Raw genomic sequence first — 22,916 nt, forward strand, 5'->3', positions numbered from 1 at the left:
CAACATTTTTGGAGTAATTTAAACAATGGCATATCAAGCAACTAATCACTCATCTCTTCACTTCTGCGCATAAATGAAAGTGTCTTTACGATTGAACTTTCACTTAGTGTAATATACCACAATAAACTCGAATTCCGTAGGTGTCGAAAACGATTGAACCTACGTAATCCTAGTTGAGCTACCGCGTATACACACACACAGAATCAATACAATTTCTTGTACTCCTTGACACTATATCGGCCATGTGTCCATATCCCCTTCACAAGCACATAGATGTCGAGCCTCCAACATCTTGAAGCGGCCACACTTCATGCTTGCATAGGTGAATTCTTTCAAATCGTGCTCTGCAACTAAGCACTTTGTCAAAGAATTCATTAAGTATAAACAACCTCTTTACGTTGCATACCAAGATGTTTACCTCAGGATGATTCACTTCTAAGCATCTACAACCACACATTAGAGGATTTAACTCATTGAACTCAAGATCTAACGTTGTATTAGACGTTGAGTTGAGATTCCTCTAATTGTGATTTAATCAATAGGCTCAAGACCCATCCCTATTTTCATTTTGTGCAACATGTCCCTCGAGAAACTCTTGGTAAGAGCATCAGTCAAGTTTTGTTTTGTACGCACAAAATCCACCACTATGGCCTCGTCTTTTATTAGACCATTCACATAGCTATGTCGTAAACCAATATGTCTAGACTTCCCATTATACACATGGCTATATGTCTTAGCCAAAGTTGTTGCACTATCACAATGTATTGTGATAGGCGATACCGGTTTAGGCCATAATGGTATCTCGAATACCAGATTCCTTAGCCATTCTGCTTCTTTTCCGCAGATGCTAAGGCAATAAACTCCGACGCCATCGTCGAATCGGAAATGCAAGTTTGTTTCTTGGAAGCCCAAGAAATCGCAGCTCCACCTAATAGATAAAGCCAACCACTCACCGAGGCATGATCCTCCTCACTTGAGTTCCAACTCGCATCCATGTATCCTTCTAACACCGAAGGTTGACCCGTGTAGCGAAGATCGTAATTTATGATCTGTTTCAAGTATCGAAATACTCTCTGTACAGCATGCCAATGATGTACGTTTGGGTTACTAGTGTACCTACTCAACTTACCAACCACGTATGCATGCTATGTCGGGTCTAGTGCTAGTCATAGCATACATTAAGCATCTAATGACACTAGCATATTCAAGTTAGGATACCGGTTCCCCTTTGTTCGCTACCAATTTAACATTACAGTCCATCGGTGTAGAAACAAGAGTGCTATCGTAGAGATCAAAACGTTTCAGAACTTTCTCAATGTAATGAGATTGAGAAAGTGAAATCGTACCATGATCTCTTATTATCCTAATTTCAAGGATAACATCCGTCTCTCCTAGATCTTTCATCGAAAATTTCGATGACAAGAATTCTTTTGTTTTCTTGACTTGCTCTAATTCCGTACTGAATATGAGCATGTCATCCACGTATAAACAAATGATAACCCCATGACCATTCTCGTCAAACTTGCTATATACACATTTGTCCGATTGATTCAGACATATTTAGCCTCCAGCGAGTCCCACAGGGCTTTGGCGGTATCTATGTGTTGATATACATCAAAAAGTTCATCGGACATACCGTTAAGGATGTGACCGCAACACACGTAGTTATCAATGTCCCATTTGTTCCGCACGCGAGCCGCAACCAATGTCTCCTCTTCGGTTTCTTCCGGTCTAGGAGTGCTTATCACGTAGACGGACGTTCAGCGTCGTCAAGAGGAAATGCATCTTCTTCTGCCACCTTCGGAATCTCACGCCCTCGAACTTATCGAGTTTATGAAAGTCTATGGTTAGGGGTGTAAAATGGGCGGGTCAGGCCGGGTTCGGACCGGGTTCAATTCGGGCCTAGAATTTTTTGGGCCGGACCGGCCCGCCCATTTATTTTTCGGGTTTAGGATCGATTGCCCGGAGCCCGGCCCTACAGGGCTTCGGGCGGGTTCGGGCCGGGCTTCGGGTTTTTTATTAAATAAAAATATTTTTTTGCGATAATAATAATAATAATAATAATAATAATAATAATAATAATAATAATAATAATAATAATAATAATAATAATAATAATAATAATAATATGAAACATTCAATAAAAATAATTTTAAAACCGATAACAACAAAGTCATTTAGTTCACAAATAAAAATAAAATTGAAAAAATTATCTAATTGTTCAATTCTCCAACACCACAACATGCGATTAAAAACTTTTAAACGTGATAAAAAAAATAACAAACATAATATAAAAAGAAATTCTATGATGTAATTAATTTAAAACCTATAGAAAAAAATCAATATGTTTATATACAAACAAAGGTTTAAAAATATATATATTTGAAAACTTTTACCCTTTCTAAAATGTAAACTTATATCAGCGTTGTCCCTTGAACCGTAGTATATATTTAGGCACACATATTTATAAGTATATAGAGGTAAAACTTTGGTTTAGAAAAGAAGGTTAGAAAAAAAAATTAACGGGCCTCAAGCCCGGCCCGAGACCCGACTGGCCCGGCCCGACCGGCCCGTAGCCCATTTGGCCCGAGGTCCGAAAGCCCGAAGTTTAATGAGCCTATATTTTTTAGGCCCATGTCCTTATAATTTTCGGGCGGGCTCGGGCCGAGTTTCGGGCTCTGGGCTTAATTGACATCCCTATCTATGGTAAGATTTCTCACAGAAGTAGTCATCCTCGAGTGGATAACGTTTTTAGATTGTTAGAAATCTGGGATATAAAAAGAAGAACAATAACAGAAAAGTAAATAGGAACCGGATAACTCTTCAAGGCGTGATACACTTTCCTAAAAACGTTATTCCGTCCTATACGAGCAAAGGACTTTCCGGAATACGTCTTTGAGATACAATGAAGAGAGAAGTGATCTTAGTTTGCTCTACTAAGAACACAAACACAAGAAATTGCAAGAAGAAAATGAACAAAAGGCTTTTGTGGGTGTTTTGCAAGAACAACCACAAAAATGTTCTCAAATCTCTCAAAAAACGAATTAGATCTGTTCTATCTCGTGTTAGGATGTCCAGGGGTGTTAATAAACACTCCAAATGTCGAAAGGTGTGAAAAAATCGGAAGTTTTACCCCAACGGTCGCGATTTTTCGCTCAATCCGAACTGCTCAGAAAAAACGGGCTGCCCGCCCGTTTTGTCGAGCTACCCGCCCGTTTATGTCTGAATTGCTCAGAAAAAACGGGCTGCCCTCCCGGTTTTTCCGAGCTACCGCCCATTTATTTATGAGCTTTAATTCTCAGAAAAAACAGGCTGCCAGCTCATATTTTCGAGCTGCCCTTCCATTTTTTCTGAGATCACCTTTACGTTCAAAACCGAACTTAAACTCTTTCGACGTATCCTTAACACTTAGCCAATTCATACCACGTCTTTTACAAGCATTTATCTCCTCCACCATACTTGTAATACACGTGAAACATGAATCCTTTTGAGAGATTCTAAATTCCCATTCATTTACTCTAAAGATCAATGGTTCCCTTGAAGTGTAAGCCAAGATCAATGGTTCCCTTGACATATCCCCAATACCCTCTTTGCTTGCTTGAAATGTATCATCTCCAGTTTGCTCATGAATCTTGAAAGGTAACTTGCAACGTACATCAGATCCGGTCTTGTGGTCGTTAAGTACAACAGACTTTCTACCATGCTTCGATATTCTTTTGCATATGCTTCTTTCTACTCCTCCATGTCAATGTTCTTACCCTTCGGCTCAAGTGGTGTATTGACCGGTTTACAATCAGACATCTTGAATTTCTCCAGTAATTTCTTTGCATAGCTTCCTTGGGATAAGAAAACTCCATCTGAACTTTGCTTTATTTCCATACCCAAGAAATACTCCATCTTGCCAAGATATGCCATCTCAAAGTGATGCATCATTTCTTCTTTGAATCTTCCAATATTCTCCTCATTACTCTCGGCAATGATCATGTCATCCACATATAGTGAGATGATCAATATATCCTCTCCAAGCCTTTTGATGTATACCGCTGCCTCGTATGGACATCTCTCAAAACCTTGTTTGAACCGTACAAAGCTTTTCTTAGCTGCAGTACATGATCTTCTTTGCCTTCAACTTCAAATCCTTGAGGTTGCTCCACAAATACTTCCTCCTCAAATTCACCATTTAGAAACGCGGACTTCACATTCATGTGATATAGCGTCCACCTCTTTTGTGTTGCAATCGCAAGTATGAGTCTGATGATATCGTACCTTGACACAGGTGCAAACGTCTATGTGTAGTCTTCACCATACTTCTGACTGAACCCTCTTGCAACCAGCCTCGCCTTATGTCTTTGTATGGATCCATCTGCTGCAGTCTTGAGTTTGTAGATCCACTTCACAGTGATAGCCTTCTTCTCGGGTCTTTCCACCAACTCCCAAGTGTTATTCTTCTCAATCATGTTGATTTCTTCTTCCATCGCTTTTCTCCATTCTGGATAACTTTCAGCTACTTCAAAGCTAGGTGGTTCTACAGAACATATGAAACATGCTTCCATCATGTCTGCAGAATAGTTCAACACTCTTGGAGCGACTTCAAGTATCTCTTTCATAGACCTCGTCTTCGGATTTCTAGGTTCTGATGAACTCCCTTCCGGAGTGTCTTCTCCAGTGTTGGTAGATGTAGAACCACTTGATTCTCCACTTGAATCCTTATAGAAATCTGATAGAGGAACTTCAACACCTTTTCCTTTCTCTAAGCTTTTGCTACAATCTCATATTTGACTTTCATCAAATGTGACATCTCGTGCAACTGCAACTCTTTGCTTCTTTGGTAAGTAAACTCTGTAGCATTTGCTTTGACTACTGTACCCAATGAGTACGTCTTTCTCCGCTTTATCTTCCACCTTTGTTCGCCTTTCATCTAGTACATGGACATAACACAGACACTCAAACATTTTCAAGTGACTCAGTGAGGGTTTATGTCATGTCCATGCCTCAATCGGAGTGGTATTCTCCAATGTCGCCGAAGGTAGTCTGTTTTGTAGGTATACTGCAGTGTATACCGCTTCTGCCCAGAAGTTGTTTTCCATTCCGGCTTCCTTTAGCATTGCTTGTGCCATCTCCATGACACTTCGGTTCTTCCTTTTTACTTACTCCATTTTGTTATGGAGAGTATGTCACCATGAGCTGCGTTGAGATACCCCGACTTTCGCAGAATCTTGTAAACTCTTGCGATGCGTACTCTCTTCCTTGATCTGACCTGAGTGTCTTGAGTTTTTCTTCAGCTTGGTTCTCTACCATAGTTTTAAACTTCTTGAACACCCCAAATGTTTCTGACTTGTTTTTCAGAAAGTATACACACGTCATTCTCGAATAATCATCGATGAAGAGTAAGAAATACTTGCTTCCATCAAGCGAAGGTGTTTGCATCGGGCCGCATATATCCGAGTGCACTAGCTCCAGCTTCTTCTGAGTTCTTGATGAAGATGATGGAAACACGAGTCTTGGTTGTTTTCCTAATTGGCATGCTTCACACATCTCATTGTAATTGCCAAAATTAGGGATTCCCTTCACCATATTCTTCTGTAGTAACTTTTGCATATATGAGTTACTACTATACTGAGTCTTCGGTGCCACAATTGAGCCATCGAATCTTCTTCAGCCGTATAGGTAGACTCGTCTGGTCTCACAAGCTGCATTGGAAAGCTATTCCTCTGCATTTGTATTTCGACAATTTTTCTTCCCATAGGATCATGAATCACACAACTACTTTCTTTGAAGTTGAGTTCATACCCGTTTAGGAGCATTTGCGGAACGCTGAGTAGGCTCTTGTCCAACTTCGGAACATAGAACACATCATTGATAACTCTTGCACCTTTTTTCGTATTGACCATGATATCTCCTTTTCCTTCTGTCAAGATTACAACTCCATTCCATACTCGGATAGGGATCTTGATATCTCGGTCTATCTTTTTGAAGTACCGGATATCTTTAGACATGTGATTTGTGCATCCACTGTTCATTAGCCACATGTCTTCTCCTTGGGCGATCATAGCTTCATCTCGCACCGTAAATAGTTGTTCATTCATGCCCTCTGTTTGTGTTACTTGAGCGTTGTGACTTTGGTTCCTTCTACAGTCTCGAGCCAAAGGTCCACAAGTATAGCATTCTTTCGACCTACTCACTTGTTGGTCTTGTTTGCCCTTCTTGTTTTTAAAGTAGCACTTGTGACAACCCAGAGTACCGTAGGAGGGCGGGGAGTGATCGCCGGTGCAGAGGCACGGACAAGAGGCGGCTCCTGACGAGCTTCTGGGTAGGGGGTATAGGGATGAATCGAACACACCGGAATGAGAGAGATCCGAGAGTAGGTATGGGACTATACGGTCTAAGATAACATAAAAGAATTAGTTGAGCTACTCATAGCAACAAGGTGCACCTACCTTTTTGGTTAACTATCCCGAGAGAACTCCAAAGTTAAGTGTGCTGGCTCTGGAGCAATCTCAGGATGGGTGACCTACTGGGAAGCGTCTCGGTATGCGTGCGAGTGAGGACAAAACACGCTGAAAGGTCTCGGGTTGCTGTGTGAGGGCAGTTTCGACAATTCGTAGCGGCCTCGGGTCGTTACAGCACTCCTCCTCGGCATGATTATCTTTCTTGCAATAACCACTATTTCTTTCCTTTCGGATTAGACCTCCAGAGACCTTTGTTACCTCCTTTGTGATTCTTCGATCGAGCTGGAAAAGCTCATTCTGAATTTCCTTTTTCATCCGGTAGGAACTTTGATTCATGTGCGATCAAAGATCTAACCAAATTATGTTTCTCAAATCTTTCATCTCCTCCATCAACGCTGTCAAAGTTGCATATGACTTTGGCATCGTTGTTAGGATCTTCCTTATTATTTCAAAACTTTTCTTTTCTTCTCTCAATTGTTCCATTTGATTTGCGATATCCATCACTCTATCCGTATATGTTCTTATTCTCTCTCCATCTTTCATTCTCAAATTTTCGAATTGAGTATGTAAAGATTGTAATCGAACAAGTATGGCTCGTTCGTTACCTTGATATGCTTCTTGTAACTTGGTCCACACCTCATTTGATGTCGTGGCCATTATCACCTTCCGGAAGACGGAATCTGTGATGGAATTTTGTAGAAGTTGGAGGGTCGTCATGTCTTTCATCTTGATCTCCCTCCATTTTGTGAGATCCATCACTTGATTTTTCGTCGGAGTTTTTGTGGTCTCCGATGGTTTTGCCGGAACACCTTTTTTGACAACATCCCATAACTCTCTCAGCGTCAACGTCGTCTTCATCTTCATGGCCCATAACTCATAATTTTGGCCATCGAAAATAGCAACGGGTTGAATGTTTTGGGTGTTTACCGCCATAGTGCTCTTCGTGCAAGTAGTGCTTTGTGGTGCGTCTTGTGCTTCGATCTAATGCTCTTCCTTGTGCTTGCAGTGCAGCGTTGTCCCTTGAACCGTAGTTAGCTTGTATTATATTATCATTCACAAGCTTCTTAACTTCTCTTCTTTAGTGCATAGTGTAAAAAAAGAAAAACGAAAATATATTGAAAATTCGTAGCACTTATACTTAGAATTTTATAAAGAAATATCAAAGAGAGAAAAGAGAAAAAAGTGTTTAGAGAGAAATGCTTATAAATGCTTAGGAAAGCTTGATATGAAAAACTCTATACAACACCTCCTACACTACTAGAAAACACGGAAAAGGTGACGCAAAATTTGCGTCACTAAAATGGTGACGCAAAAGTGACGCAAATAGTGACGCAATATTTTCGTCACTAAAGCGTTACTAAATAGTGACGCAATAGTGACGCAAATAGTTGCATCACTAAACGGTGACGCAAAAAATAACGTAAAATTTGCGTCACGAAAAAAGGTGACGCGAGAGTGACGCAAATAGTTGCGTCACCCTTTGGTGACGCAATTTAGTCACTTTTTAGTGACGCAATTGCGTCACTATATCTGTATTTTATTATTTATACGTATAAACATACAAATATTTATATATAAATATATATTTTATATATACATATATATATATATGTATGTATTTGTACGTATAAATATACGAATATTTCCATATAAATATAAATTTTATATATATGTATATTATATATATATGTATTTGTATGTATAAATATACGAATATATATATATAAAACGTAAATTTTATGTATACGTATATATTATATATATGTGTATTTGTATATACAAATATACGAGTATTTTATATATAAATGTGTATTTTACATATACATATATATATTATATATTTATATATATCATCATATATATGAATATATATATATATAATCGTATATATATGCATATATTTATACATACAAATATATGTTATGTATATAAATATATATTTTATATATACGTATATATATATGTATGTATTTGTACGTATAAATATACGAGTATTTCCATATAAATATAAATTTTATATATACGTATATTATATATATATGTATTTGTATGTATAAATATACGAATATATATATAAAACATAAATTTTATATATACGTATATATTATATATATGTGTATTTGTATATACAAATATACGAGTATTTTATATATAAATGTGTATTTTACATATATTTATACATACAAACATATGTTATGTATATAAATACATATTTTATATATGTATATATACGTACAAATATATACGTATATATATATATATATTTGTAAGTATAAATATTTGTATATGTATATGTATTAATTAGTAATATATCAGAAGTTTAACTTGGATCAGTTGGTTGGTTGTCAATTGGAACTCTAAAGTTAAGCGTGCTTGAGAGTGGATTTCGAGGATTCAATCTCAGAGTTTCCGATTCGGCTTAAGATCGCGGTTGGAGGTTAGAGGTCGGGAATAGGGTATAGGATTAGATTCGGGATTAAAAAAAATTATTTCTGGATCCAAAATACGTTTTAGTGACGCAATAATTGCGTCACCTTTTTGAGTCACTAAATAGTGACGCAATTGTGTCACCAAAAGGTGACGCTAAAAGGTGACGCAATTGCGTCACTATTTAGTGACGCAAAAATTGAGTCACTATTGCGTCACCCTTTGGTGACGCTTGGTGACGAAATCTGAATTGGTGACGGTATGAATGGTGACGCTTTTGGTTGCGTCACTATTGCGTCACCTTTTGAAAAGGGTGACGCAAAAATATAAAAGGGTGACGCAAAAGTTGCGTCACCCTTTTGTTGTTTTCTAGTAGTGCTATTTATATTAAAACTTCAAACCTACTACTCTCATCATAACTACACATCTTGATAACACATCATCAATCAATCACACCTACCATATCCTTATTTTCTTTAATCACACATAACACACACACAGATTCAAACTTCTACAACTCTTTACATAAACTTTACATCATTATGATGTAATCGTTTACATAAGCATTACATAAACATGATATAAGCGAATAAATCACCTTCTCAATAGTATGTAGATATTCGAATGTTTTTCGGATACTCATTGTAACTTTGGCATTTAGGTTCGGGTAATAAAACTTATTATCTATGGGTTCGTGTTTGTTTAGTCCGAATTATTGTTGATTTTTGTGTTCATAGTTGGCGAATATGATATGCGCTCTTGAGCATTACCTTGTGTGATATGTATACCTGCAGAGTTTTTTACCAATAGATTTTTTGGCCAAGTTGGAGTTATTTTTGTTTAATTTGGTTGAGAGGCTATTATCAAATTACTCGTTTTTGTTACAATTAATTCATGCTTGAATAGCCTCTCGTAAATTGTTCAGCATTGTCACATGAATGAGTAAATTAATTGCTCAGATATCCAATTCGGTCACATATGCGTTTCGAAAACAATTTTGGATAATTCGGATACTCTGATATGTTATAAATATTTTTTTTTGTCATTGCGTTGCTCTCTCTCTCTCGACCGGCAAAAAATTAAAAAAAAAAACCTACAAATCATTCGATTGTTGAATATACATAAATCCGGGTGTAATTAAATTGGAAGAAATATAATATTTATAACTTATGTACGGAATAATCACGTCACTTAAAAGAACAAATATTTTTAGTCTTGTTCTTGTACCATCCCTTTAAATCTCTTTGCATGCGTCTCTCTCTATCTATATATATATATGCACACACACGTTTGTCGTCGAGGGGGAGGCATGCAATGGCAATTAATCACTTAAAATGTTATATATATATATATATTTTACAATCCTAAAGTAATATTTACATAACATGGTAAACACTTTTGAAAACTTTGATGGATGTAATTGAACATCCAACAAGTTCTTATTTTTTTTGTATTTATGTAATTGATTATCTTAGATATGTATGTGGGCAAAATATTATCATAGATATGTGTCATATAATGGTATAATGTATGGTATGTATGTAGTGTAGGCCAAAACTCTGTACATAATCTTGATATTGTCGGCCTTGGTTCTCCGAGACCCGACGTCATCATCTCAAGCTTTGGACGTCACTCGGTTTGGAGCACTTGGAGATGGGATTACAGATGATTCGCAGGTAAAATTCCTTTAAAAAAAATGTTTTATTTTTCTTTTATTATTATTAATAATAAGTAAACAAAAAGTTTCATAACTAAAAGTATATATAATTTGAATCATATTTAATTTCTATTTGATACTATACGGGTTGTATAGTTGTAAACTTGTAACTATTCTTTATTTGATGGAATTTTGGTATGGGTCAAGCGTTCAAAAGTTTTCATGTATATGAATTCTATTCAATTCGGTAATATAATTTATTATCTAAATTTATATCCGTTTATATGGTTGTAAGTAGTTACTATTTGGGTTTGAATTTTTTTTTATATGGTTGTGTGTGTGTGTATATATATATTGATAATCAAATTTCTTGTTGGAAAATGGTTTGTGCGTGTAAATATACATGAATATAATCCCATATTTTTTTGTGTGAACATGGTAAATTAATACTAATATTTTTTCCCCCGAATTTCTTGTTTTTTGATTGCTTTGGAATTAAAATAAAATAAAAAATAAATAAGGCGTTCCTCAGAAGTTGGGAAACTGTGTGTAAAGGGACAGGACATGGCACAGACACGGAGCTTATCGTACCAGCAGACAAGATATTTATGCTACAACCCTTGAAATTTCTAGGTCCTTGCAAATCTGGCCCCATTAATTTTCAGGTACTTTTTTTTACATTTAAAAAAAAAATATAATATTCACAGTTCTTACTTTATAAAATTAAGTCCCCATATAGACTCAAATTAATTCAACATATATATAGCTTGATTAGGTAAACTTCGAATGTTAATTATATGCCTTAATCTAGAGTAGTTAATTGCATCCTTCCCTATATAATAACCCATCCTTAAATATTTATGCTAATTTCATACATTTTCCTCATTTAATACATATATCTATATATATATATGTATATCCATGGAAGGTTTACGGAGATATCGTTGCACCAAGAAGAAACCAAAAGAAATGGAAGGGCGACAACGATAATTGGATCGTCTTCTCCGACATCGATGACCTAATCGTCGAAGGTGACGGCCTAATCGACGGCCAGGGATCCAGCTGGTGGAAATACGAAAACGATCCACGACCTACCGTACGTACATATATATATATATATATAAACATACACTTCAAAATCTTATACATATTACATAGAAAACTATATAGTTCCACATTTCATTAATATTAACCCTAACATAAGAAGTCCCCTTTTATGTTTGTGTTTTAAATTGCATACAGGCATTGAAGTTCAAGAAATGCAAGAACCTTCAACTCAGAGGGTTAAGGCACATTGATAGTCCAATGGCTCATATTCATATAAACAATTGTTATGGTGTGACCATTTCGGATCTTCGGATAACGGCGCCGGAATCAAGCCCTAATACCGACGGTATTGATATCGCCGGTTCAACCAACGTCCAAATCCAAAACTGCTTCATCGGCACCGGTATAATTATGTCCATAATCTCTCACACACATTTTATATTTACCGAGTTACTTGGCCGGCCTAGGGTTTTGAGTTTTCGAGTTTTATTGAACATCGAGGTTAAGGATCCATGACATTTAGAAACGAAAAAAAAAAAAAAAGATCGTTACATTTTTTTGTGCAGGATTGGACTCCAAATCCATTTGTGAAGCTTTCTAGTATTGTAGAATATTATCATAATATTAAATTTGATTTTATCTTTATATTTCAGGTATTTATATCAATTAAATAACATATTTTATAATTCTAACTTTTAACTATAAAAATCGTAACGAGTTGAATAATAAAAAATCCAACGATTTCACCTTTTTTTTTCTCTATCATAATTGCATACACCTGCTGAAAAATCAGTCGCGTTGATCGAATTGGATCGATCGAAAAGCTATATAATTCATACATCAAATTTTTAATTTGTTATTTGTTGCTGATATGGTTTAAATAAATGGGCAAGATATATATATATTTTTAAAATTTTATTGGGAACCATATATCGATGTAAAGGTGATGATTGCATTGCGATCAACTCGGGTTCATCTCTCGTCAACATCTCCGGCGTACAGTGCGGTCCAGGCCACGGCATAAGGTAACTAGTTTATTTTTTCAGATTATTTCATTTTTTAGTTATGCCATGATCACATAAATCTGTTTTCCTTGCAAATATACATATATATGTGTGTATAGATATATGTATGTGATGTGTTATATGTGTAGCATTGGAAGCTTGGGGAAAGATGGGGAGAAAGCTTCAGTGGAAGAGGTATATGTCCAAAATTGCAGCTTCACAGGAACTACAAATGGAGCAAGGATCAAAACTTGGCAGGTACACCGACCCGATATGTTATTTTCGTTAACACTCAGGTAAATTCTTTTTCTCTCGATTCCGATTAAAACTAAAGACGATTTAAGGGAGGATCTGGTTACGCGAAAAACATTGTTTTCCGAGGAATTAAGCTCGATAAAGTCCGGAACCCGATCATAATCGATCAGTACTACTGCATTCGTGGTTCAAAGTGCAAGAACCAGGTACATGGAAATTCAATATCGGTATATTGGATTATTGTCAATAATCATACGTGAATCAATGCATATCAATTTATATGTATTTATGTGCTAATCTTTATTTGGGTCAATTATGTGATCTTAATAAGGTTTGGGGTCTAAATCATATCTCCCAAAAATATAGAGACCGATATGAAGATACCATTCGGTATTTTTTTTATTGGAACATGTTTCGACATAAGGGATGAAAACGTTGCATTGTGTTCGAGTTTTCAGACATCGGCCGTGAAAGTGAGCAATGTGCTATACGACGGATTTGTCGGAACGTCGAGTACGGAGATCGGGGTCACGTTCAGTTGCAGCGAGACGGTTCCATGTACGGACATCTACATGAGTAACATCGACATAGATTCCGAAGAGAGAGGCGAGATCGCTGTGCGTGGAGCGTGTTTAAACGCGAAAGGATTCTCGTCTACGCCTACCTTGCCGGGTCTAGATTGTCTAACCCTAGCCAGAAACCCGCCTCAGCCGTCGCCTGGTCGGGATTTTACGCCGCCGGGCCATTTGACACCGTGGGTTTTCGAAGGCAAAGGAAAGCGAAATCGAGTCCCAGAAACGGTCTTGGCTCTGTTTTTGTGCTGGGTAATATACTTTAGATACATACTCTAAAGTCGCAATTGCAAAAGCTTTCATATCGATGGTCTTGAATAAAATTTACTAAAAACATGTTTTCGACCGTTGCCAAATAACACGTAATAATATCTAAATTGAATCCAATATCAAAATCGAATGTGTATAGTTTTTTAAAACCCAAAAAATACAACGCAAACATAATTTCAAATTACCTAAAAATAATTATTTTTAAACATTTTTAGCGATAAAATTAAAATCCAAAGGAATCTAATATAAACACCGAATAGATATAATTTTTATAAATAAAAAAAATAAACCCAAAAAATCCGGATAGGTACCCTTATTGATTGGACTATTTCGGTGTGTATGTACTGAACATAACTCCATGATATAATCAAACCAAACATTTTTAGAAAAGGTAAAAAAGAAAAAGAAAAAGAAAACTATCCAACACTTTGGTTGGCCACTAGATTTTGTCCGAATCTCTCTCGCGGCTTCAGAAAATCTACCAAATCATCGGAAGTTAGTCATCCCATGAAACCAACCAACCAAACCAAAGTTCCGTACGACCGCGCCTGAGTATTTGCTCTTTTCCCTTTTGTTCTTCAGAATGGGGAAGAGACCGCCGATCCCACCAGACCTCGAGACCGGTCCACCGCCACCGCAGCCACGGCCGCAATTCCGGCCACCCATGCCTGAGCCATGGTTAGCGTGGCTCGTGCCGCTCATCCTGGTTGCTAACTTCGTCACCTTTGCCTCCATCATGTACGTGAATGACTGCCCCTCGAGATCCCATGAATGCATCCTCTACGACTTCCTCGGGCGATTGTCCTTCCAACCTCTCCGGGAGAATCTTCTCCTTGGCCCTTCTGTTCCCACGTAAGAATTCTCGATTCCCGAAACGTTTTTTTCCTTTCCGGATTCGAATCTGTTTCCGAAAACGTTAACAAGGGAATCTGATCGAATCAGGCTGAGAAAACTCGGAGCCCTCGAACGGAAACTGGTGCAGAACGGACAGAAATGGCGGCTCCTTTCCTGCATATGGCTCCATGGAGGACTCCTCCACTTGCTGGCTAACATGATCAGCCTTCTATGTATCGGAATGCGCCTTGAACAAGAATTTGGATTCTGTAAGACTTGCCTTAACATCGTTCTCTCTCCATCATCAAACCCTAAATTTCGTTTACCTGATTTCAAAATAACCTAATGAGACTACAGTTAGAATCGGAGCATTGTACGTGATCTCTGGTCTCGGTGGAAGCCTAACATCTTGCTTGACGGACACCAGAGGCGAAAGGGTATCAGTCGGAGCCTCTGGCGCTTTGTTTGGACTACTCGGAGCCATGCTTTCCGAACTGATCACAAACTGGTCAATCTATGAAAATAAGGTAATGCCATTGCCGTCCATCATCTTCTCTCAAGACATTTAAAGATCAACAAAGAACATTAAGAGGTACCTCCTTTTGAAAACCAATCTTCTCTTTCAGTGTACTGCTCTCATGACATTGATTCTGATCATCGCATTGAATCTGAGTGTTGGGTTCTTACCTTACGTGGACAATTCTGCCCATTGTGGAGGATTCGTAGCCGGATTCTTCCTCGGTTTTGTCCTTCTTCTCCGTCCTCAGTATGGATATGTTCACCCTAAGTACATTCCTCCTGGATATGACATGAAACACAGGAAATCAAAGTACAAGTGCTATCAACACATGTTGAGGTTTATATCTTTAGCCATCTTGATCGCAGGGTAAGTATCACAAATATAACTGAAAACACGAGATCATAATAACCCTTTCTTCCCTTGCCTGTACATGACGATTTCCTGAAATTTCGACAGATTCGTGGGGGGTTTTACTAAGCTTTTCCGAGGACATGAGGATGTGCCACTCAGAGTTTTCAATTAGCAGTTTCTATCCACACTCTGTAAAAGATTATTTGACACAATCCCGAGGCTTTCGATATGGAAGTTTACAAAGTCTGAAAACAAGATTCAAAAGTACTAACATATGTATCCAAAGAAAAGACTACTGCAGCTTTACATTTGTATAAAGGCGTATATATATTAAACTGTAGGAAGAGCTTTTACACACAGTTTTTGTATGATACTGTATGGTGTTGACAAGAATGTAGTTTATTCAGATCTCACATGATTCAGACCAACCAAAGATTGCATAGCGGTTGTTTGCAATGTTGTCATACACAGAGTCCCGAGCAAACCTGCAAAATCTCAAAGCAAAACGTTATTCAAAGTGTTACTTTCAGATAAGCATTAACCTGATCCCATAAGAGAGAAGAAACTTACAGAGGAACAAACTGCATAAAGAATGCAAGTTGTGGAAATGGTAAGTCAATGTATTCCATGATCTTCAAAACCGCTTCCGACTTAGTGTATGACCTGAAATGCAAAGAACGAGAAAAAAGACGGGCGGATAAGAAACAAATTTAACGGTTTGACGAAGGGAATTTGTCGGTCCAATATCAAACATATGCACCTGTCTTTCTCCACAAGAACGACACTGGATATATCATCGGGAGCTCTTCCTGATCTCATCAACAACCTCTTGCCCGCTTCGCTCTGCAGTGCCTCAAACCTTATTCTCCTGGAAAGATTTCATATTTCTCAAATTGTATAAACTCAGCTATGTTTCTTCTCTTTGTGGCCTTCAATCCAACACTACTGACCTGTTTCGATCGTGATCTCGAACAAATTTCACGCCTCCATTACACAGATTGCAAACACCTACCAAAGAAGATAAGAGCACCACCATTCGTCAAATATCAACCTTTTATATTCAGAACCAGAAACTTGAAATCGACAAACATATGGGGCTTACATTGAGATGCCTATAGGAAAAACCATAATATATATATATATATACGAGAATACAAGTGAAGTAACCACAGAAATGGAATTTATCGAACATCTTACACTAAAATTCAATAAGTTTCTCCAATACACTAAACTGCAATTCCAGAGCCGCTTTAACTGCTTTCAGAATTAAGACAAAGTTTCAATATGATTACCGTCGAACAACATGATCGGCCTCTTGTCCTGATCGAAAAAGCTTGCAGTTTCCTTAACCCAATCCACGGATTCGCGATGGAAGGTGCGCGGGTTAGCAGAAGCAGAGACTGTCAGGCTAACATGCGCACGCCGCGATACGGCTAAATTCCCGAAACTCGCCGGAATTAGAAGCGCCATGTGAGAAAAGGCTCCGATCTTCTCGCCGGGGAAGGCAGAAACTGATTTCACAGGAGAGCCACAGAAATAGTGGTAGTTCCGTAATAAGAGATCCGTTCACGGGTAAATGAATAAAATAGTACTTTCTGCCACGTCAGCATATTATTTTGATTTAAAACCGGTACACTTTCGGTTTAGCTAGTAAACCGAGCTGCTGAAATTGAAACCGGTTTTCGGAGACGCGGTGGGAAACAAAACAATAACGTGCATCATCAAAGATTCAAAGCTCTCTCCTCTTCCTCCTCCGTTAGCACACCAACGGTTAGTTCGTTCTCCGATCTGAATCATTTCGCTCGAGGAACAGAAGAGGAAGAGGAGAAAATGGGTTGGATCGGAGAAACCCTAGATTCCATTAAATCTATACAGATCTGTCAGCTCCTCACCCAGGCCGTCAGTCTTGGTTCGATCTTTATCCTTCTGCGTAGACGGGAAATTTCTGATTACGGTTTCGTTTCGTTTGTCATTGAACTCCTTGAGCATTTGGGTTTTTCGATGTCCGAAAGTGGAGAAATCTGGTGCCTAGGGTTCAGTGATGGACTAAAGTTGGAAGCTTTCGTGCAAGATTAGAGACCCGTTTGATACGAAGGGGCTTTATCAGTTCGTTTTGCGGCGGAGCAATATCTTTGGCCATGAAAACATTCTTGCTAATATATACATGTATTAGTTAGTTCTCTTCATTCGAAATCCCATTAAGTGTAGCGTTTGGCAAATTTGATTGAAAATAGCAGAGGTAGAACTTAGGAGGTTTATGCTATTATCTCTGAATTTGGTAACTAGAAGGGTGCATCCTACACACAATGATTCTTTCCGTCTTTGGATTAGTCCCATATCGAATTTCGCCCGATTTCGAGGCCAAATTTCGAAGAATGATTAATGTAGCTTTGCTCACGCTGGAATGTAAATAAAATCAGCAGAGTTCCGAGAGTTTCAGTGGACATAGAAGTGTTATTCCAAACTAGGCAAATGGAGAGCTGAAGTAATTACCGATGAAGAACACTATTTTTTTTTTGCAAATCATGTTTCGGCTTTGCATTAGTTGCTATTCAGAATCTCAGATGTTGAACCGTTTGATCAAATTACTGACATTATAACAATGTGTTATGTATGTTGTATCGTAGGCATGATCGTTACGTCTGCATTCATCATATGGAAGGCATTGATTTGTGTCACCGGCAGTGAATCCCCGCTGGCGGTTGTTCTATCTGGAAGCATGGAACCTGGATTTAAGAGGGTAGGATGAACTATTTGTTGAAACTTTGGTTTATTTCTACATTATAAGTTTTCCTATGTTCACTTAGGCTTCGCAATTCCTTGCCAAGACCACTATGAGAAAACTCGAGGGCAAGCATAATATGTTTACTAACTTGCAATATATCTGTCATGGTTTTACACAGGGAGATTTATTGTTCTTGCACGTGAGTAGAGACCCTATTCGAGCAGGCGAAATCGTTGTGTTCAATATTGATGTAAGTGCCACATTTTTTTTCCGGCTTCATCCCTCTGTTCGGTAATATGTTCTATCAGACCAATATCTCCATTTCGCCCTCTTCCTCTGATTGGTTTGGCGGCTTCATACCCTTTTGCAGGGTCATGATATTCCCATAGTTCATCGTGTCATTAAGGTGATGGTTTTCTGCACCTTTATTGGGAATGTCTTATGTAAATCCAACTCAGTTCCTTGCCCTCGGTATGGTCACACATCATAGGTTCATGAAAGGAAAGAGACCGGAGAAGTTGATGTTCTGACTAAAGGTGCGGTTTTGTTTATTCGAAATAGACCTTTGCAAACCATGTTTGTAGAATTCTTTGAAAAACTTTCTCATCTTTGATCGTTATTATGGTTCCAGGTGATAATAATTACGGGGATGACAGACTTCTCTATGCGGAAGGCCAGCTTTGGCTTCACCGCAACCATATAATGGGCAGGGCTGTCGGGTAAATACTTCGACCACTGAGCTTTGTTACTCTCACATTTCCATCCGTGACGTTAAAATCGAGATAGAGTTTCCGTTCTTCACAAATGGTTTCGTCTCTCTTTCCCCTGACAAAAAACGCAATGCAGGTTCTTGCCTTACTTCGGGTGGGTGACCATTATCATGACAGAAAAGCCTATCATCAAGGTGTGTTTCCGCCATTGTTGAATGACAAAAAAGCATATATGCTATCTTTATCATCCGAAAAACGGAATCTTGATCTCTGGTTGCTGATTTTGGATGTCGGATCTTCTCCTCTTGCAGTATATGCTCATCGGCGCATTGGTTTACTCGTTATAACTTCCAAGGGCTGAGGGACAACACATTCATTTCTCATACCCTCTAAAGCCAGGTAGATGCTGAGTTGAAAGAACTAACAAGACCGGGTTTTTTTTTTTTGGTAAATCAAACAAGACCGGTTTTCTTTATGCCTTGTGCTTGACTTTAACTTTGTAGAATCAGAAGCAGATTTTTCTCGTCCTTAAGACAAGTTCTCCAAACATTTGTGAGCGTGTTATTTGGCGATGTGTTACTGTGTTTCTGGTGTCAGGACATAGTTGATCAAAGCATATGTTCTTGATTTATTACAAGGAAGATACGGAAACCCTTTGGGTTGGAAACGATTTCACTGTCCAAAAAGGATTTGAACTAATCATTATGTTGGCTTTTTTGCAAGTTTTCATCTTCTCGCTAAAACGCAGCGTTTTGGCATTCTGGGGTCTGTCTGATCGCCATTGCCGAGCGTTGTGGCTTTGGGCTTTTCTTGATAAGCCCAATAAGAATTTTTCTTTAGCTTTTCAAGCCCAATAACTTACAGTTTCTTTCATTTCTAACCAAGGTTAACGAAAAAATAATTAAGGATGATACTATTACTTGTTATTTAAATGTATCTGAAGTTGAATTACCTAGTAAAATAAATGAATGGAACAGAAATATAAAAATCGATAGACAAATAAGTATAAGTAAATATAGAAAAGCTTAAACTATATATGTATTCCTAGAATTTAAAAGAAAATAACTTTTCTTCATAAAGGTATAACATAATTATCCACAACTATCTATGTATTAAATTAATTCAATAAATAATACTTCTGTAATGTACTAAAAATTATTTAATTACAGACTAAAATAAAAAATTTAAGATAAAGCAAATATCTCAAAACAAAAAGTTATCACAGACATATGATATAACTATACAAACAGCATATATATATATAAGTAAAATTATAAATTTTTTATAGTAATATATTTTATATTTAAGATCAGATTGACATTAAAATCTAAGTAAACTATATAAATATTTTATTTTAGGGTAAAACCCCTAAAAAACCTCCAACTTGAAAAAATATATACAAATAAACCTTGATCTTGAAAAACTATCATTCAATCCCCGAACTTGTAACTTGTCACTGAATAAAACCTCGAACTTGCAAATTATTGCTCTAATAAACCTTTGACCGGTTTGACCACAATTTCAAACGATCGGAAATCCACGTATTAACGGATTGTTGATGTCACCTTATACATGTTATCAATTTTAGTTTAAAAAATGACATCAGCAATCCGTCAATACGTGGATTTTCGATCGTTTGAAATTGTGGTCAAACCGGTCAAAGGTTTATTAGAGCAATAATTTGCAAGTTCGAGGTTTTATTCAGTGACAAGTTACAAGTTCGGGGATTGAATGACAGTTTTTCAAGTTGAAGATTTATTTGTATATATTTTTGCAAGTTGAAGGTTTTTTAGGGGTTTTACCCTTTATTTTATAGTTTAAACTAACTTCTATTTCTTTTTGGGAAACAAAGAAAATGATTAAAAAAAATGCTGTGATCCTAATCAGCATTGCACGATGTCCACGTGTCGTATGCAAACATAAATACGAAGATGGGAGAGACACGTTTGCATGCACACCGTCAACTTTTGCTCCTATTGCAAAGGTTTTTTAGGGGTTTTACCCTTTATTTTATAGTTTAAACTAACTTCTATTTCTTTTTGGGAAACAAAGAAAATGATTAAAAAAAATGCTGTGATCCTAATCAGCATTGCACGATGTCCACGTGTCGTATGCAAACATAAATACGAAGATGGGAGAGACACGTTTGCATGCACACCGTCAACTTTTGCTCCTATTGCATGCATACGTTTTGTTTCTTATTTACTTAACTGATTTCCCTCTCCAGAATATTCGATTCTTTATATAAGTTTCTCAATCCATCACTTCTTGTTCACCGCCTTCCAATTGCGGCCTTTTTCTTTTCTGGAACGACGACGTTTGATTGTAATCCGGAGGATTTTCTCGGGAAAATGAAGGAAAGTGCAGGAAACCTACTCCATTTAACGTCCGTGAACCACGTCTCGTTGGTTTGTCGATGCGTTGAGAAGTCCATAGAATTCTACCAGAATGTTTTAGGGTTTTCCCTCGTACGAAGGCCTCGGTCCTTGGACTCTCACGGGGCATGGTAATATATATACACACATACACGTACGTATATATATAAAGGTCGAATATTCAGTGATTGAACCCATTAGATTATAATTATGCCATGAAACTGTAATTCTCCGGTGGATGAATTATGTAATTAATTGTGTAGGTTATTTGGGCATGGGATAGGAATACATCTGCTGCAGTCGGAGGATCCAGAGAATGTGCCATCAAAGAAAGAAATTAATCCCAAGGATAACCACATCTCTTTCCAGGTGATTTTCTCTCTATATATATGTACATTTTTAATTTCCCCTATATATAGAGTTTATATAAAAAAAATGGGTGGCTTATATATCAATCAATAAATAACAGGAAAACCGTTTGAAAAATATAATCTTGGAAAAACCTAAATTTTTATTAAAAAATTATTTTTTTTACAAGTTTAGGGTATATAATAGTTTTTTAATAGAAATTTTAAAATTTTGTACATCTATATATATTATTATTTTTTAAAACCTATTCACCTCAAATAATAGGATAAAATTGTTACTGAAATTTCACTAGAACTATCCATATTTATTTAATATGATATCAGAGCCTTGATCATTCGTTGAATCTTCATTGATTTTTTTTTTTTTGGATACATAAAACAAAACTATATATATTAATTGGGGGGGAGTGTGAGAGCATGGGAAGAGTGGAGAAGGAACTGGAAAGGATGGGAGTAAAGTACGTGCATGGGACGGTGGAAGAAGGAAGCGTACACGTGGACCAGCTCTTCTTCCACGACCCCAACGGCTTCATGATCGAAATTTGCAACTGCGACAGCTTCCCCCTCGTCCCCGAGACCATGCGAACCAATCGCTCTCGAGCCAACCTCCTCCTCCGTTCCATGCCTCCAACGCATCCCATTCAACGTTTTAGCCCATGATTAGATCGAAGAAATCCAGGTGAATCCCTTTCTCCGCGTTTGGATTTGAACCCATGTTTTATCTTTTATCTTTTCATGGGGAAGATGCCCAATCATAGCAAAGTCTACCCCAAGTTATTTATTTGTTTGTGTTCGTTGCAATTTAGAATATGATAATGGGCTGTCAAAATACAAGTAAATTAACCAAACCACATGCTAGCATGCATCAGCATCACATTAGTTACCAAAACGCGCCGCTAATTTCGAGCCATCGATCCTTAATTTCCAGGAACCCATCTGAGAATAATTCAAATGAAATCCGGTCTTAATTATTTGTCGAAGAAGAGAGGACATTTGTCGGAGACCGTATGTCAGGCAGAGGAAGGAGACAACCTTAAACTGGCGGCGATAGAGGAAGAAGAAGAGCACAGAGGGAGAGAAGTCGAACCAATGGAGGGGACTTGCTTGAGTTTAGCAAACCGGTGGAATTCTTTAAGACAGTTAGTAGCAAACCGGTTATTCCAAATCAATGAAGAAAAAGTCAACAATCAACTTGGTTTGTTTTGATCGCATCCAAATTCCCGTTACAGCTTCCCGGTTTAATTTCCGGACAGCGAATCATGGAAGCAGGCCCTGTAATAGACCGCCATATATAGACATGTTAACCACACCGAGACAACCACGCGCACAAATATTTGAATATGTATTACATT

At 37.5% G+C, this 22,916-nt stretch overlaps 5 protein-coding genes across 7 annotated transcripts in view; 4 read left to right on the forward strand and 1 right to left on the reverse strand.

Annotated features, from left to right (window-relative positions):
• LOC104818029 (probable polygalacturonase At3g15720) overlaps positions 1 to 13,723 on the forward strand; it is a 15,122-nt gene extending 1,399 nt beyond the window's left edge. Inside the window, exons 2-9 of one of the 3 annotated variants that reach the window (XM_010547470.2) lie at positions 10,422 to 10,552; positions 11,089 to 11,198; positions 11,462 to 11,629; positions 11,776 to 11,983; positions 12,524 to 12,605; positions 12,734 to 12,842; positions 12,929 to 13,045; positions 13,298 to 13,723. In XM_010547470.2, coding sequence (XP_010545772.1) covers positions 11,142 to 11,198; positions 11,462 to 11,629; positions 11,776 to 11,983; positions 12,524 to 12,605; positions 12,734 to 12,842; positions 12,929 to 13,045; positions 13,298 to 13,690 — 1,134 coding nt within the window. In that variant the 5' untranslated portion in view covers positions 10,422 to 10,552; positions 11,089 to 11,141 and the 3' untranslated portion in view covers positions 13,691 to 13,723. Of the gene's footprint in view, positions 1 to 10,421; positions 10,553 to 11,054; positions 11,199 to 11,461; positions 11,630 to 11,775; positions 11,984 to 12,523; positions 12,606 to 12,733; positions 12,843 to 12,928; positions 13,046 to 13,297 lie in introns of all 3 variants that reach the window. The other 2 variants (XM_010547467.2, XM_010547468.2) reach the window with 2 other exon arrangements.
• A 232-nt stretch (positions 13,724 to 13,955) lies between these two features.
• LOC104818031 (RHOMBOID-like protein 5) lies at positions 13,956 to 15,726 on the forward strand. Its single transcript, XM_010547472.1, has 5 exons — positions 13,956 to 14,533; positions 14,624 to 14,784; positions 14,873 to 15,042; positions 15,142 to 15,401; positions 15,492 to 15,726. The coding sequence occupies exons 1-5, from the start codon at positions 14,265 to 14,267 to the stop codon at positions 15,556 to 15,558; spliced, it is 927 nt and encodes a 308-aa protein (XP_010545774.1). The 5' UTR covers positions 13,956 to 14,264; the 3' UTR covers positions 15,559 to 15,726.
• On the reverse strand, positions 15,608 to 16,920 carry LOC104818030 (DCC family protein At1g52590, chloroplastic). The gene is made up of 5 exons (XM_010547471.1): positions 16,679 to 16,920; positions 16,337 to 16,394; positions 16,147 to 16,254; positions 15,957 to 16,049; positions 15,608 to 15,871 (listed from the first exon to the last, which is right to left on the reverse strand). Exons 1-5 carry the CDS (start codon positions 16,854 to 16,856, stop codon positions 15,790 to 15,792), a joined length of 519 nt encoding a protein of 172 aa, XP_010545773.1. The 5' UTR covers positions 16,857 to 16,920; the 3' UTR covers positions 15,608 to 15,789.
• A 216-nt stretch (positions 16,921 to 17,136) lies between these two features.
• On the forward strand, positions 17,137 to 19,450 carry LOC104818032 (signal peptidase complex catalytic subunit SEC11C). The gene is given in 9 exon segments (XM_010547473.2): positions 17,137 to 17,295; positions 18,014 to 18,126; positions 18,290 to 18,361; positions 18,482 to 18,517; positions 18,602 to 18,647; positions 18,743 to 18,830; positions 18,958 to 19,015; positions 19,133 to 19,148; positions 19,151 to 19,450. Coding segments are annotated over 9 exon segments (540 nt in total). The 5' UTR covers positions 17,137 to 17,216; the 3' UTR covers positions 19,183 to 19,450.
• A 1,596-nt stretch (positions 19,451 to 21,046) lies between these two features.
• Positions 21,047 to 22,871, forward strand: LOC104818034 (metallothiol transferase FosB-like). Its single transcript, XM_010547475.2, has 4 exons — positions 21,047 to 21,327; positions 21,460 to 21,565; positions 21,973 to 22,243; positions 22,493 to 22,871. The coding sequence occupies exons 1-3, from the start codon at positions 21,173 to 21,175 to the stop codon at positions 22,222 to 22,224; spliced, it is 513 nt and encodes a 170-aa protein (XP_010545777.1). The 5' UTR covers positions 21,047 to 21,172; the 3' UTR covers positions 22,225 to 22,243; positions 22,493 to 22,871.
• The last annotated feature ends 45 nt before the right edge of the window (positions 22,872 to 22,916 follow it).

This window comes from Tarenaya hassleriana, unplaced genomic scaffold (assembly GCF_000463585.1).
Source record: "Tarenaya hassleriana unplaced genomic scaffold, ASM46358v1 Cleome28, whole genome shotgun sequence".
Classification (NCBI taxonomy): domain Eukaryota; kingdom Viridiplantae; phylum Streptophyta; class Magnoliopsida; order Brassicales; family Cleomaceae; genus Tarenaya; species Tarenaya hassleriana.